At 57.2% G+C, this 15,417-nt stretch overlaps 7 protein-coding genes across 7 annotated transcripts; 5 read left to right on the top strand and 2 right to left on the bottom strand.

Moving 5' to 3' along the window:
- Window positions 1–57: 57 nt before the first annotated feature.
- CC84DRAFT_1130158 (uncharacterized protein) lies at window positions 58–3,475 on the top strand. Its single transcript, XM_018175850.1, has 2 exons — window positions 58–830; window positions 887–3,475. The coding sequence occupies exons 1-2, from the start codon at window positions 320–322 to the stop codon at window positions 3,247–3,249; spliced, it is 2,874 nt and encodes a 957-aa protein (XP_018030558.1). The 5' UTR covers window positions 58–319; the 3' UTR covers window positions 3,250–3,475.
- Window positions 3,476–3,627: 152 nt separating this feature from the next.
- On the top strand, window positions 3,628–6,181 carry CC84DRAFT_1156274 (uncharacterized protein; the record flags this gene model as incomplete). The annotated part of the gene is made up of 5 exons (XM_018176968.1): window positions 3,628–3,674; window positions 3,726–4,037; window positions 4,088–4,207; window positions 4,256–4,546; window positions 4,596–6,181. The coding sequence occupies exons 2-5, from the start codon at window positions 3,824–3,826 to the stop codon at window positions 6,179–6,181; spliced, it is 2,211 nt and encodes a 736-aa protein (XP_018030557.1). The 5' UTR covers window positions 3,628–3,674; window positions 3,726–3,823.
- A 393-nt stretch (window positions 6,182–6,574) lies between these two features.
- On the bottom strand, window positions 6,575–7,315 carry CC84DRAFT_1199704 (calcium ATPase; the record flags this gene model as incomplete). Its single annotated transcript, XM_018181635.1, has 3 exons — window positions 6,575–6,646; window positions 6,685–6,828; window positions 6,884–7,315. 3 exons carry the CDS (start codon window positions 7,313–7,315, stop codon window positions 6,575–6,577), a joined length of 648 nt encoding a protein of 215 aa, XP_018030556.1.
- Window positions 7,316–8,603: 1,288 nt separating this feature from the next.
- On the top strand, window positions 8,604–9,048 carry CC84DRAFT_363118 (uncharacterized protein). The gene has a single exon (XM_018185918.1). It carries the CDS (start codon window positions 8,709–8,711, stop codon window positions 8,952–8,954), a length of 246 nt encoding a protein of 81 aa, XP_018030555.1. The 5' UTR covers window positions 8,604–8,708; the 3' UTR covers window positions 8,955–9,048.
- Window positions 9,049–10,289: 1,241 nt separating this feature from the next.
- CC84DRAFT_363121 (uncharacterized protein) lies at window positions 10,290–11,035 on the bottom strand. Its single transcript, XM_018185919.1, has one exon. The coding sequence runs from the start codon at window positions 10,935–10,937 to the stop codon at window positions 10,398–10,400; it is 540 nt and encodes a 179-aa protein (XP_018030554.1). The 5' UTR covers window positions 10,938–11,035; the 3' UTR covers window positions 10,290–10,397.
- A 739-nt stretch (window positions 11,036–11,774) lies between these two features.
- Window positions 11,775–14,524, top strand: CC84DRAFT_1222492 (Pkinase-domain-containing protein; the record flags this gene model as incomplete). Its single annotated transcript, XM_018183379.1, has 5 exons — window positions 11,775–12,509; window positions 12,562–13,833; window positions 13,882–13,981; window positions 14,032–14,366; window positions 14,420–14,524. The coding sequence occupies 5 exons, from the start codon at window positions 11,775–11,777 to the stop codon at window positions 14,522–14,524; spliced, it is 2,547 nt and encodes an 848-aa protein (XP_018030553.1).
- Window positions 14,525–14,846: 322 nt separating this feature from the next.
- On the top strand, window positions 14,847–15,309 carry CC84DRAFT_363084 (uncharacterized protein). Its single transcript, XM_018185917.1, has one exon. The coding sequence runs from the start codon at window positions 15,021–15,023 to the stop codon at window positions 15,252–15,254; it is 234 nt and encodes a 77-aa protein (XP_018030552.1). The 5' UTR covers window positions 14,847–15,020; the 3' UTR covers window positions 15,255–15,309.
- The last annotated feature ends 108 nt before the right edge of the window (window positions 15,310–15,417 follow it).

Raw genomic sequence — 15,417 nt, 5'->3', positions numbered from 1 at the left:
GTTTGATTCAGCCCTGCATCCGCTCCGCTGCGTCCCCACCGTGGCGGCCTGCAGGCATCACCTCACACGCGGTCATCGGCCAGCGGCGAGCGATCAGCGTCCCGCGTCCCGCAGAGCCTGCCAACCTGCCAGTGCGAGGCCGTGGACCTGCCACCACTCCCTCTGCGATGCGCTGCTGCTCGTCGCTCGCTACAGCGCGCTGCATCACGACGACGATCGCACAAGCGCGACCTCTGCCTGCGTGATCCCCGCCCACGGCCGCTAGGCTGCGCCCTTCACCTATCACGTACCCGGTGCGTCCAGCTATCTCCGTCCGATCATGAGCGCGCCTGCCGCCAACGCGGACAGCCGTCATGCGTCGCCGCCAGAGGCAGGCGGTCAAGCAACAAACGACCATCACGACCAGCCGTGGACAGCGCCCTCGACGCCCCGCGCCTCTCTCTTCTCCGCCGGACGCTCTGCGCCGCTGTCAGAGCGATCGCCGGACCACCACACTGGCGACGCCCCCACCCCTCATGCGCGCATCACCTCGTCGTCCACGTCCTCGCGCCCGCTGGCCACGCTCGCCATCGCCAACATGAAACGCTCCCAGCGGACCAGAGCCACCGACGACCCGCCGCCCATCGTGCAGTTCAGCACCCAGATCCCCAGCGCCCAAAAGGCCACCGACGACCCCACCACGCCGCCGGACAGCAAGCCCACCAGAGACTCCCGCGGCCGCGAATACACGACCCTCACAACCCTCAGCCGCCTGTTCGCTGGCAACGACACCATGCCGTGCTCGCGCGCCCCGTCCTACACCCACGCGAGCGGGCCGCTGTACATGCGAGGTAACCCACCCCGTCCTTTACGTGCTTGCCTTTGCGCCGCCTGCTGACCGTGGTAGCCTCGGGCGACTCGATGCCTCTCCCCGACCACCTCTACACCCGGGGCCTACTCGAAGGCCGCCATTCGGACATTACCGTCATCGCATTTGGCCAGAGCTACAACCTGCACCGCTTGATCCTCGACCGTGCCCCTTTCTTCACCACCGCCCTGTCGGAGCCCTGGCTCGAGAGCCAGTCGAGGCAGGTGAAGCTCTATCCCGAGGATATTGATAACAACATCACACAGCCCGCATTTGAGCTTGCCATTAAGCGCCTGTATGGCGTGGATATCTCGCAAGAGTGCGATGTCGAGGCCATCGGCCTGTTCGCGACGGGCTGCTGGCTGGAAATGCAAGATCTGATTGATGCTTCGATCGAGTCTATCCTGCGTCAGATGACACCCGAGCTGCTGGGGCCTCTGATCCGCCTGGTCACGTCTAACTACTATGGACGCTCGGGAGATCGTATCTTGGAGTCTGCTAAAGCTATGCTGAGCCGCAACGGTTGGGAGATGCCACTCAAGTTCTGGGATGGCATGCCTGGCGATATCGTCCGGGAAATGGTAGCATCGGACGGCTTCTACGTTGACAGTGAATGGGATCGCTGGGTGCTGGCCAAGCGTCTGCTGGACCGGAGGCTACGGCAAGCTGCTCTTGGTACTGGGCTGATACAGCGAGGCCAGAGGCCCACCCCGAAAGCCCCGGGCTGGTCCTCGCTGACTGCTGTCCGTTTCGGTGGAGCATACCGTCAGGACGCGCTCACTATGCAGCAGTCCGCCACTGACGCACAGAGCGGCTGGCTCGCTCTGTACACTGACCCTGACATCGAACGTATCTTGGTGCTGTTGGACGAGGGTATTCACTACGTCCATATGGAGTATGAGCAGTTGGAGTTTATCCGGAAAGCACGCGACATATTCGGCCTGCCAGTCTTGCCAGACAAGGTCATTTCGAATGCTCTATGGCAGCAGCTAGAACTCCGTCAAAAGGTACTACATGCAGACGATTCCTCACAAGAGCTGGGTCTATGCAGCCAATCGCCGGAGCCAGCTGCAGTGAACGCAGGTACAAAAACGGAAGGCTACGACTCCAAGGGCAAACAGACGGCTGTCGTGCCGACCCAGGACGACGACCAAGAACCTGGGTGGGAGTCAGGCAGCTGGGACGGAAACGGACACCCTCGAAGGTTCTGGATACCAAGCTCGGACTGCAACATTGTCTTAGGAAATGGTGCGGATCCTGTCGTCACCACTTCAAGCTCGTTCCAGCGGCATGCAACGAGACTGTCTGCTACGTTACAGCCAGAGGATGCGCAGTGGGCCACTGACTTTGCCTCATCGCCAGGCACCATGGCAAATCCCCATACTCGAATGGACCATGGCCGGCCGATATCTGCAGGTGGAAGTAATGCTGGTCAGCCGAAGCCAATCACTTATACCGAGTTCCCTCCGTTCCGCTTCGCAGCCGAATTCCCCAACCCTCGCTTCTTGAAGGAAAAGAAGCGGGTCTACTCACGGACTGTGTCATACGCCGGCTCGCTATGGAACATATATATCCAAAAGGTCAGATCGGCTAAGAATGTCCAGTTGGGCGTGTATCTGCACCGCGCAAAAGAACGTGATGTGGACGACAATATTCATGCAAACGGCGTTAGCCAACAAAATGCAGGGTCGGTCAACGAACGGATTGGACAGGTTGAGAGAGACCTATCACTGCGTAACGAACGACGAGAACGGCGCCGGAGTGGCCGTGCTCCACCTTCAGATAACGTAAACGATGAGGATACCAGTGGCAGCGGTGGCGACCCAGATGGGACCTTGGTATCTACAGGATCTCGGAATCCTCTATTCGCATCTGGCTCGCTGGTTGGTCGTAGAAGCGGAACCATCCCTCGCCTGTCATCGACTCGAGGCCCTTCACAGTTCCAGTTCCCGGTCATCACGTCACCGGAGATGGAAGCAGAGGGCTCCACGAGCTCACCCTTCTTCCCTTTGACTCTTGATGCACCTTCGGATAACCCTTCTGACGAAACCGATGACGATGAAGATGGCGTGCCGATCTCGTACGCGAATCCCTCGCTGTCACAGCGTAGGCCTCGCGCAGCCATTTCGACTCTGCCGTCGTACGTGGATGCTCGTCCAACGATCAAGACTTACTTCAAGATCTACAGCCCCTCGAAAGGTGGCAGGATGTTGAGCATCTACGAGAGCGCGCCCGACCGCTTCAATTTCAGCCAGAGCTGGGGTTGGAAGAGCAGCACCTTGATGCTGGACGAAGTTGCCCTCACAGGGGGCGCCGTGGAACCTACTGCCCCAGAAGAAGGTATTCCCGGGAAGAAGGGAGAGGGCAAACTGAGATTCATGGTTGTTATCGGAAACTTGTGAGGGTTTGATTCATGAGGAGCAATACCCTGCAAGGTTACGATCATGCGTTTTTTTACACTGCACGATACCACGATTTGCATTTATGTATTTCCTGCATTAGCGCCTAGGTAGGATTTCTCTTTTGGCGGTTTTGAAAGCGATAGCTCAGGGTTGCGCTGTGCAGATACCTACACAACTTATGATTTATGCAAACTCATTAAACGGTCAAGCGTTCGAATTGGAAACCACGAAGCTTCAATATTGGAACCATGAGTCCTACCCCGCGGATGAGCCAATCAGACGGCCCGGACGCTAACATCGCCACTAGTCATCACCATGCCACCGTGAGCATTGCACTCACGCGGACCGCGCCCCCGGCTTTGGGAAGATTCCCCGCACTCCTCACACGTATAACGTGTTGTCCCAAAGTAGTAATCCGTAGAGCGGTAAATGTCGGCTGTGGACACTGTTTTGAGAATCCACGTTGACGTCGCCAGCGATATACATGCTCAAAAGCTCAGCGGTCAGCAGAAAGCATACCTTTGAGCTCCATTTCCCTTAGCATACATACATCAAAATAGCATATACCCTACTAATGCCCAAAAGAAAGGCAGAATCCAACACCATGACCGATGTCCAGATGCATAACACCAACGGCTCAACGGCCTACGGCAAGGCTGCTGTCAATGGGCTGTTAAAGGAGGAATCGAAACCTGCGGCGCCGAAACAGACGAACAGGGATGATTTGCAGTTGGTGCTTCAAAGCTTTAGGCTCTTGATAGCCGACCTTTGCCAGCAGTTCGGCATGGGTAGATGTCATCTCGCGAATCGGCCGTCGTCTATACGCTAACAGCCTCAGGCCACCCCGGCGGCGCAATTGGTATGGCTGCCTTTGGCGTCGCCCTTTGGAAGTACACGATGAGATACGCGCCACACTCAGCAGACTGGTTCAACAGAGACAGATTCATACTTTCGAATGGTCAGCAATGTTGCATTGGGCCTCAGGGGACAGGCTAACACGCTGTAGGACATACATGTTTGTTCCAATACGCCAACCTATATCTATCTGGATACAAAGCTATGACATGGGAGCAGCTTTTATCATACCACTCCGAGCGTCCTGATAGCCTTTGTCCAGGGCATCCTGAAATCGAACACGAGGGCATCGAGCTTACCACGGGGCCTTTGGGACAGGGCATTTCGAATGCAGTAGGACTAGCTATCGCTACTAAGCATCTAGCTGCGACGTTCAATCGTCCGGGATTTGAAGTTGTGAACAATCATACTTGGTGCTCGATAGGTGACGCGTGCTTGCAAGGTATCTCTCTTCCCACGAAGTTGAAAACAAGAGACTGACAGATTTCCAGAGGGCGTTGGCTGCGAAGCCCTAAGCTATGCCGGCCATCTCAAACTCAACAATCTCACAGTGATATACGACAACAATCAGATAACATGTGACGGTTCCGTCGACCTCACAAATACCGAAGATGTGAACAAGAAAATGGAAGCCTGCGGCTGGGAAGTCGTTGACGTAGTGGACGGTGTGAACGACGTGGAAGGCATCGTAGCTGCACTCGAAAAAGGCCGCGACCCGAAGCGCACAAAACCTCTTTTCATCAATGTACGCTCCATCATTGGCGTTGGATCAGCAGTAGCAGGCCAGGCGGTCTCACATGGCGCTCCACTGGGCAAGGATAATGTCGCAGCCATGAAAAAGGCCTATGGCTGGGACACCGAGAAGGTTTTCCATATCCCCGATAAGGTTAAGAAGTTCTACGAAGATATTCCCGCTCGGGGCGAGAAGTATGTTAAAGAATGGAACGACTTGCTGGTGCGGTACACCAAGGAGTATCCCGACCTCGCAGCGACGTTCAAGGACCGCATGGCCGGCAAGCTGCCCTCTAACTGGGCCTCCATGATCCCTTCCTCTTTCCCTGCGGACCCCACGCCCTCCCGCAAGTCCAACAACATGGTGGTGGGCAAGATTTTCGCGGAATGCCCAACCTTCATGGTCGGAACAGCGGATCTCACGCCCAGCGTGAACATGACATGGCCTAACTACGAGATCTTCAACCCGCCGGATCTCACTCCTATCTCCGGGAAGAAAGGCTCATACAAGGGCCGCTACATTCACTACGGCATCAGGGAGCACGTCATGGCCGCCATCGCCAATGGACTCGCGGCCTATGCGCCCCGCACAATCATCCCCATCACCAGCACCTTCTTCATGTTCTACCTCTACGCCGCGCCCGCCGTGCGCATGGGTGCGCTGCAGAAGCTCAAAGTGATCCACGTCGCGACGCACGACTCGATCGGCGCGGGCGAAGACGGACCCACGCATCAGCCCGTCGAGCTCGCCGCGCTATACCGCGCGATGCCACACCTCGAGTACATGCGGCCCGGCGACAGCGAGGAGGTCGCGGGCGCGTGGGCGCGCGCGATCGAGTACGCCGACGGGCCCTCGATGATTAGTGTGAGCCGCCACGCGATCCCGCAGCTGCCGGGGCTCACGCGGCGCGCCGGGGTTGCGCGCGGCGCGTACGTGCTGCAGGAGGTCGAGGATGCAGACGTCACGCTCATCGCTGCGGGCGCGGAGCTCAGCTTCCCCGTCAGCGTTGCGCGGCAGCTCGCCGAGACGCACCGCGTCAAGGCGAGGGTGGTGAGCTTCCCGTGCCACAAGCTGTTCCGGGAGCAGCCGGTGGCGTACCAGCGCGAGGTCCTGCGGCGACACGAGGGCATTCCTGCCGTCGTCATCGAGCCGTATGTCAGTCTGGGGTGGGAGCGGTGGGCGGATGCCGGCGTCAACATGAAAGGGTATGGGCACTCGCTGCCGGGGAAGTATATCTATGAGCATTTCGGATATACGACCGAGGGCATGGCGGAGGGGATTGAGGGGTTCGTGAGGGAGTTTAAGGAGGGGAAGGTGGGGAGGGGAGAGTTTGTGGAGTTGTGATGGGCATAGGGTGAGGTTCAGGTGGCTCTGAGAGTTCGTCGCCCCCACGGAGCCACAGACGCCACCATTGCCGAACCTGAGCAGCGGAATGATACAGCTGTGATTTTTTTGTCAATATGTGAAGAATTGCGCGTGAGAAACTTGTGGGAAATGAGCGTTTCTTCTTATTGTGCAAGGACCCACAGGCATAACACAAGTAGCAGTTCCTTCCGCGCTCTTGGACCCCTTTCCCCTTCCCCATTGTCTTGCAGCACGCACACGGCATGGAATCCACCCAGCCGGCGCGGCTTGCACAACACCAAGCCCTTCCCTAGTTCCCATCTCAACATCGTTCTCGACATCTTCCTCGCCCACAAATCCTGCAGACGATGCCCAGAACACCACCAGCTCATGTCATTGTTGCTGCTTGCTGAGGGTGGTGTCGAAAATGGAGTTCACGGTTATAGGCATGTCGAAGTATCTGCGCTGGAGTGGAGAGTGTTGCCCCGACCTGACTGACATACATCGTCAAGTGAATCGCCTCCGCGCTGCTTCTTAGCCCGTCTTCTGAAGAAGACATGCTTGGCCCATTTCCATGCCTCACATTCGGCGAAAAAGAGAGCCGCCTTGACAAGGAAAACGCCCCATTCCCACGTGATGCCCTCATGCTTGAAGACAGCATGGTTGATCACGGGTATGTGAAAAGGTCGGGATTGTGGTGACGAATCCAGCGATGATGGCCCAGAACAAGAATAGGCTGCTTCGGCTGTCTTCCCACCAGGAGTAGAAGACGTAGCAACAGCGGTAGCCGGTGCAACGCGGTTTCTGACGGAAGAAAGACCTCCGGAAATTGACCATTTCCCACGCGAGGAAGAGGGCGAACGAGTTCAGACACACAAAGGTCGTCGCGCGTGCCCGGAAGACGAGGTAACATCGCTCCGAGTGCGAGTTGTTGCAGTTCTTGCCCAGGTCGCCGTTTCCAAAGCCATACGCCACAAAAACAAAGGAGGCAAGACACAGTGTAGCCATCCAGCTTCCGTAGACGACCATATCAACAATGAGCTCGAGGTTGAACACGCCCGTCTTCAGGATGTGCGGCGGCCGGCTCATGACGTTCGGCTCGGCGCCATTCATTCCCAAGTCCATTTGAGGCATACCACTGGTCGCCATCGTGACCAGGGACTCTGGGACGGTGCCAGCGGAAACACCGAAATGACTACCTCGTCCTTGAAGTCGAGTCAAATAGAGAGTGTGGCGGCCTGCGCGATACTCTCAGCCAGCACATGGAGGTTAGTCCGCTTGATGTTATCGAATAGGCCGCGACCTTCCTCCACGGCATTGAGAATCAATGCAAGATCGTCGTTGGTCAAATCATGTCGGAAGCATCCGTGGCAACATTGCTGCCCGCCTGGCCCATAGCAATGCCCATGTCCGAACGTACAAGCAACGGCGAGTCGTTGATACCTTCACCTGTCATCGCGGTGAATAACAATGTGTGCTCGGGCACAACCCGCAACGGAATCAGCAGATTCTGGACGAAGTGGGTCGTAGAGGCCACTCAAGCCATAAAACGTGATGCTGTTCGACGTCCGCACGTTTGACCTCGCTATAATCAGTGAGCTCCGGCCCGGTCCACTCTGTGCTTGCCAGACAACACATGCGAAGTCCCTGGTAGGCAAGACAGTCGATACTATCGTTTATCGTTACCTGGCCGGCGTCTGTGATGGGTCGTGAATTGCCCTGCCCGTCCTGTATAAAGTCGCACGGAGGCAGAACTCGTTTGAGAGCTCCCGTTGTAAAACCCGAACGTGAGGCATACTTTTCACGGTCTATACTGCGTCGACCGTAGAGTACAGGCATGCAATTGGTATCGGAATCGAACGCGTACCCAGATAGGCAGTGCCAATCAAGGTTTCTCGATTCAGAGCGTTTGGCTTTTATTTCCTACTACTCGCCACTGATCTGATTCGCCACGTCGATCTCAAAGGCATTAATCTCAAGGAAGGCGCGGTGGCCGCCGCCGAGAGCGCGGTCAGACTCCTCAAGCGCGAGCAATAGGTCAGACATCTCGGCGGTGGGCTGCCGAAGGCATTCGAAAAATGGATCGTAGCACATCATAGTCATGTCTGTCCTTATTGGTATTATCATCAGCTATGGTAGCATGCTTGCCAACGGATTTGCCTTGCGCCAGAGGTGGATCGATTTCGAGAGTTATATCCTGTGGCCGATGGCTATTAGTGTAAGCTGCTCGTTCGCAACCGTCCCTCGCCTCGCTGATAACCTTGTGTAGCTTTCACCATCGGAACATGCGGCATACTTAGAACGGACGATCTCCTAGCCTGCTTCATTGCTGGCAATGCACTCAACTGGAACGGAATACACTTGGAAGCAGCAGAGAAGCGCCATGTTAAAGTGAATAGCTGTTTTGACGTCATCCTCAACTTTGGTGGCTTCATGTACATTGGTACTATAATCCCCTGGTGGCAGTCAGACGCCCGATGTCACTGGCATTCACGTGGGCCGTCTCTTCATCCTCGGCTTTCTTGTTATGACATTCCGACGCATCCCGGCCAATTTTATGACATATAATACACTGGTGCCGCGCTGCGTCAAAGACTGGAAAGACACCCTGTTCATAGGATTTCTCGGTTCAATCGGTAAGGGTGTATTTGTCGCGGCACGATCGAAAGTACTGGCCAATACCCCTAGGAATCGGCGCAGTGATCTATGTAGAACACGTGAAAGCCCGGTGAAGCCACCACCGATGAGGAAGAGAACCTGGCGGCCGCGATGATCCCCGTTGTGTACTGGCTCGTTATCTTCTCCGTCGTCTTCCACGACCTGTTGATTCCCGCTCTCGACGCCTTTTACTGCTTCAAAGCGTACTTCCTACCGTCGAAGACGAGCCTGCTGAAGTGCGCATGCGCTCAGATGCTGACGCACTCCCCGCCATTTCGTACGCAACCTCAAAGCGCAATTCTGTTATCGTACACAACAGATGTTCGCGTCCTGTCTCGGGTGCGACACTGCAGCGTTGGAACCGGACTCTAGTCTCGCAACGCACGCAGAGCTCAGGGAATAAGATGGATATGTTCCGCCCTGCATCGAGAAGCCCGATGAGGAGGCGTTGCGGGCCAGGGCTGGACTGCAAGACGGTCTGGTACGACAATGATATTGACTGATTCGGGGGGTGAAGGAGGTGCGGTTCTCGCGTCCATATGCCACTCGTTCTTTTCGTTCCTTTTGTTCCTTTTGTTTGCGTCTGGTGCTGATTGTATTAAGTGTACAACCAGTCATACTCATTTGACGATCTGGTTGGAAATCATAGGAAAGGCCACATGGACGTAACAGTGTTTCCGGGCTTCCCTTGCCACCAGGATGATGGGTTGCGGAGCTGCAGTGACTGCCACACGTGGATGCGCTAGCGGTGAAGGGTGAGTTTGTAGATAATCGACGATTGGAATTGTAGTCTGTTGGGCGGGTGCACGTTAGTGGGTGGCGTTCCATCTGGGGCGGGTTTAACGCAGTGTCGAGGTCGCAATGTAAGGTGTTAGTGAGGTCAGATGAAAATTGATCAACGGAGTCCTGGAGCGCGATTCCACACGTGACATGAGCCGCTAAGGTCTTCGGTTCCTCTAGAACGGATATGGGAGCCCCACGGAGACAGGCGAGGTTAGCAACGGCATCGACAATAATGTTTCGCTAGCACTCGGAGGGTTGTTCGCGTGGGCAGGTACGACGGGCTTTAAGTATGGGTGCGATGGGTGTTCAGATGCGTAATCGAGATGATCTCTCGGTTCGACTTCAAGATCGGCGGCTAGAGGAAGGAGCGAAAATCGGTCGATTAGCGAATGTGAGCTCCGGGCGTTGTACTAGAGCTCCTCCTCGGACCAGACCTGTAAGCAGACGACTGCACAAGTGTATTATTATCAACGATGACGCAAGAAGCGATGCATGCCGGGCCATGGCAACAGTTCGCCAGAGCGTGAACATGGTGCGGAGTCGTGAAACATGTCCTTAATGGCTTCTAGTCAGTGACCCAAGGGACTCAACCGGGGTTCACTGAGGATATTTTGCATCAATTAGTCGAGACGAAACATTGTACGTCCATTGAATATGACCCGAAACACCCGGAGGAATAGTATAGATGAAGGATTCGACCGCTCGCTGTGTACTGTCAAAGGTAAGCAAGCGAGAGTTGTGAGGACTGTTGACATTGAGCGGATATAACCGTTTGCTAGCGGTCGCCGTAAGGCTCGGGAGTTGCTTTTAATAGGTAAGCTCGAAGAACTTTATTGAAGTTGGAGCAACGGCCGATCAGCACCCCACCAATTTCCTTGCTGGTGCGGTGTGGTGCCTTGCCAGTCGCCCACGGGAAAGGAGCCGCAGCCGCTGGGGAGGGATAATGCTTGTCGCAAGCCTTCCCCGGTACCATACGATGCGACCGCGAAAATTTCCTTGGACTCTTCCAGACATGGAATATCCAACTGAATGGATGTGGCTGACCTTCCCGGCAGGCCACGTTGTTTTCGTCTTGGTTGTGCGAAATTCGTGTGCAATGCATCTCACATTTCGCTAAAGCTTCTGCAACATGTGGCAGCGTTGCCGGTACATGAGTGTCTTGCTTGTTGCAGGTGGGACTTGTCGGACAACCGACTATTGTGGCTCTTGTGCATCTCGGAGCGGCAGCCGCCCCGGTGGCGTTTGTATAGCGCGTTTCAGTCAGGCGTGGTGGTTGCTTTTCTGCTGTGTCGTGCGGTTGCACAACTAGCGACATGAATGGCTGCCAGGCTCTTCCATTCAGTTGTTGCTGCTGATGTGACACGGTGCCTGTCTGAGGCCAGAGCACGCCCGAAGAAGGCCCACGAAGAGCTTTGGTCCGAGATTTGGGCGGTGGGTTGCACGTAAGGCGGGCCGCAATTTCGTGCTGTATGCCATTGCGGCGAGGCGTGTCACGGCGTCTCCTTTGGGGATGTGTGACATGGAAGGGGAAGCGACTAGCAACAGAAACGAAACAGCGAGCTGCCAGCGGGCGCCAGACACGGTGATATCACGTTGTTGCCCCCCGGCTGGAGGGACGGACGGCTGCGGCTCTAGCGACTGTCAAAACGCAGCAGTGCATGAGTCGCAGGCGGCGGCTCGGACGGTGGGCGCAACGGCCTGCTGGCTCGTGGCCGACCCGGCGCGGCCACGGGGGACAGTTGAAACGCAAGGCTCGCAGCACGAGTCGGGCCAGCGAGACGCCAGCAGATGGCGGGCAGGCAGGCTGCGGGACGTGAAGCTGCGGCGGGCGAGCCGAGTTGGTGTGGGCATGACGACGGCGGCCGTGGGCGTGGGCTGGGGTGGATGCGAGCGTGCAGGGGGGACTGGCAAGGACGGCTGCCAGTGCTGGGCTGGGTAAATCACTCTGTGCTGTCCGTGCTCCATTCGCGAGCAATCGGCGTCTTCCTGCGTCGTCCTGGAGCGACTTCTGGTGCATGCAGCTGCAGCTCTCTTGGGTGACCAGCCTCTGACCACCGCATCTGCCGTCGATAGGTCGACGTTGCTCGCCCTGTGTAGCCCCAGCCGAGCGTAGCAACGGCTGCCGCCCGCGCCCCGACGCTGCCCCCCCATCATGGACGCTCACCCCTCGCGCAAGCTCGTCAAAAAAGCCAAAGGCCCGCCCATCAGCTTCAACAACGTCCGCAACCACTCGCTCCAGCGCGCGCCCTCGGCACCGACGTATCCCTCGTTCCACGCCCAGCGCACCGCCGACCCCGCGGCCGCCCCCTTCGCCCTCGCCCTCGCGGGAGAAGCGCAGCCGTCGCCCTCACCACCGCTGCTGCGGCGCCAGACGTCCAACCCAGCCATCTCGCTCACCCGGCCCGCTGCCTCTGGCGCCAGCTCCTCGCACTCGCTGCGCACCACCCCGGAGCTCGTGGGCGCGCCCTTTGACGCGGCCGCCATCAACAAGAGCATCAGCGCGACCATCGCCACGCAACGCCCCCCGCTCGCCCACCAGCCCTCGTCGCGCGCAGCCGACCACCCGCCGCCGCAGTCCAAGAAGAAGCCCGGCAAGTCGCCCAAGCTGCGCCAGAGCGCCAGCTTCACGCTCGCCCGCAGGATGAACGACACAATCACCCCGCCGCGCTCCGACGGCGGCACCAAGTCGCCCCGCCAGCGCTACTCGGACGAGGCCGACGCCGCCCACTCCAAGAACCGCAAGTCGGACGGCGGCAAGAAGAAGGGCGCCTTCTCGAGCTTCATGAACAGCATGCTCGGCTCACCGCGCCGCCCCACCATCTCCACGCCCACCAACCCCATGCACGTCACCCACGTCAGCATCGACAACGAGACGGGCGAGTTTACCGTGCGTGCCACCTCCCTTCCCCGCGTGCCTTGCTGTCGCTGACCGAGTCTAGGGCCTGCCCAAGGAATGGCAACGCATGCTGCAGCAGAACGGCATCACAGAGCAGGAGCAGAAACAGCACCCCCAGGCCGTCATGGACGTCGTGACCTTCTACAAGGACAACGCAGAGAAGAACGAGGAGGACGCGATATGGGACAAGATGGGACCAGCCCAGGCCTATGCCTACCAGGCAAACGTGACCCCAGGCTCGGGCTACAGCAACATCCAGCCCTTGCTCAGCCCTCCCCAGAGCCCGCGCTTCCCGCGCAACGACCTCGACAGCTTCGAGAACCCGCGTGCCCCGCCGCCAATCCCTCGCAGCCACACATCGCCTGGCATGGGACCGCCTGTCTCCCCGCAAATAAATGGCACCCTCATTCCAAATCGGCCCGCTCCGAAGCCACCGGGGGCATCGGCCGCGAATTTGGTCCCCAGCCGCCCTGCTCCTTCGGCGCCCAGTCAATCTTCGCAGCAACCCTTGCAGACACCGCGGGAAGAGAACGCCTATCCACAAGTTGCATATGTTCCTCCGACCGTGACGGACAGTCCACATGGCACGTCCTCCGCACCGCGAAGTCGAGCGAACACGACAGGTGGCACGCCGCCCCGCTACGACTCGCCATCAAGCGCGACGGCCATGTCCCCTGCCCAGCAGTACCAGCAGCAGCAAGCCCAAGCTATGGCTGCTGCCCAGCAGTCCATGTCCGTCAAGCAGCCTCAGCTGGCACGGGCTCTGAGCCAGAAAACACCGCAGCCACAGCCTCCGCACCTGGCTCCTGCCGTCCCCGCGCCCTCGCAGCCATCGCCCCAGCAACAGTTTGCTCAACAGTCTGACCCACAGAACATTCCTCTGCCATCTCAGCAGGCACGCGTGGGCCCAGCGCCCCGCCCTCGACAGAGGCCTCGACAAAGCCAGGGTCCCGACATTGTGGCCAAGCTGAACGCCATCTGCACGAACGCCGACCCCACACTGAGATACCGGAATCTGAACAAGATTGGACAGGGTGCTTCTGGTGGCGTTTTCTCCGCCTACGAAGTCGGTAGCAACAAGTGTGTGGCAATCAAGCAGATGAACCTGGAACAACAACCTAAGAAGGACTTGATCATCAACGAGATCCTTGTCATGCAGAACAGCAAACACAGGAACATTGTGAACTTTATGGATAGCTTCCTCGTTCGGGGAGATTTGTGGGTTGTCATGGAATACATGGAGGGAGGCAGTTTGACGGATGTCGTAACCTTCAACATCATGTCAGAAGGGCAGATCGCTGCCGTCTGCCGTGAGGTAGGCAGAGACGGGTCCCTTGTTCTAAGCAGACGCTGACTTTCCCAGACACTGAACGGTCTGCAACATCTACACTCAAAGGGAGTTATTCATCGTGACATTAAATCTGATAACATCCTGCTTTCCCTGGAGGGCAATATCAAGCTGAGTAAGTCCGGCAATATGTTCATCCCACACGCCTGATCTAATGTGCCACAGCCGACTTTGGATTCTGTGCCCAGATCAGCGAGACCCAAAACAAACGTACCACCATGGTAGGAACACCGTACTGGATGGCGCCGGAAGTAGTTACGCGGAAAGAGTATGGCAGGAAAGTCGACATTTGGTCGCTGGGTATCATGGCCATTGAGATGATTGAAGGCGAACCGCCATATCTCAACGAAAGCCCTCTGCGCGCATTATGGCTCATCGCGACGAACGGCACACCTACCATCAAAGATGAACAGGCCCTGTCGCCGGTATTCAAGGACTTCTTGCACTTCTCGCTGAAGGTAGATCCAGACAAGCGCGCCAGCGCCCATGATCTTCTTACGGTATGTACAACGTACAGTGCGGTCACCAAAACTTCCCGCTGACCATAGCACAGCATCCTTTCATTGCCACCGCAGAGCCTTTGAACACGCTGGCGCCATTGGTTCTCGCTGCAAGAAAGGCGCGGGCTGAGGAGCGTCGGAAGAAAGGTGGTATGTGATTGCATCTGATTGACTTCAGATTGCATCTCATCAGGGGCGGTGCAGGTCCAGCGGCAGCTCAGCCCAGCGGTCACGATTCGAGCATGGACGGAGTCATCTCGACATCCTCTTACGCCGAATGGTATCACCGAGCCCAAGATCTGTAGCCGGAATGGATTCCACAATAGCACGATCCTACTACTATGCCGGCAGCGCCTCGCCTGCCGATGAGCCGGCGTGTAGCGGACACATCACCGACACAGGACCAGGAACGCGCACTTTGGATCAGAATATCCAACATCTATAACCGACGGCGATGTCTCCTTTCGTGGACTTCGCATTTTAACGGACGTTCCTTTTTTGGCGCGGGACGATCCTCACTTTTTGGCATTGCCTAGTCGAGCACACTTTTCTTTCGGCAAAAGGTATATCTTCCACGCAACGGACCATCGGGCCCGAGCATCTAGCGAATCACACCTAGACGATAACTGGATCCTTCACATTTTCCCCGGCCGCATGGCCATTGGTTTTTTACGCGGCGTTTTTACTAGGCGCAAGCATGCAATATGGAGCGTTTTATGCTCATTGGCTAGATGCGTTTTCGCGACGGAAATTCCCTTCCTGGTGGTCTCACGCATTTCGAGCCGGATGACGAAGACGGCATTCTGGTGCTTTTTACATTACCCTTTTACTTTAGTGTGTATAACTGGCGGTAGCTTCTGGGTGAGGCTCCTGCAGGAGCCGGGTTAACGGGCGGCATCATTGGCATACAAAAACTCGGCCCGTCGAACACAGGCTGTCGAAGACGCCCTTGAAACGCAGTCTTCGCGCATTTGAGAATGCAGTTCAGCGTGCCTTTTTCACCGTCCACAAACCCTGTTGCATGTGTCGTGACTACCGTGCGATAGCCTCT

The sequence above is a fragment of the Paraphaeosphaeria sporulosa genome, assembly GCF_001642045.1.
Source record: "Paraphaeosphaeria sporulosa strain AP3s5-JAC2a unplaced genomic scaffold CC84scaffold_13, whole genome shotgun sequence".
Classification (NCBI taxonomy): domain Eukaryota; kingdom Fungi; phylum Ascomycota; class Dothideomycetes; order Pleosporales; family Didymosphaeriaceae; genus Paraphaeosphaeria; species Paraphaeosphaeria sporulosa.
This window is presented reverse-complemented; position numbering and strand designations above follow the sequence as displayed.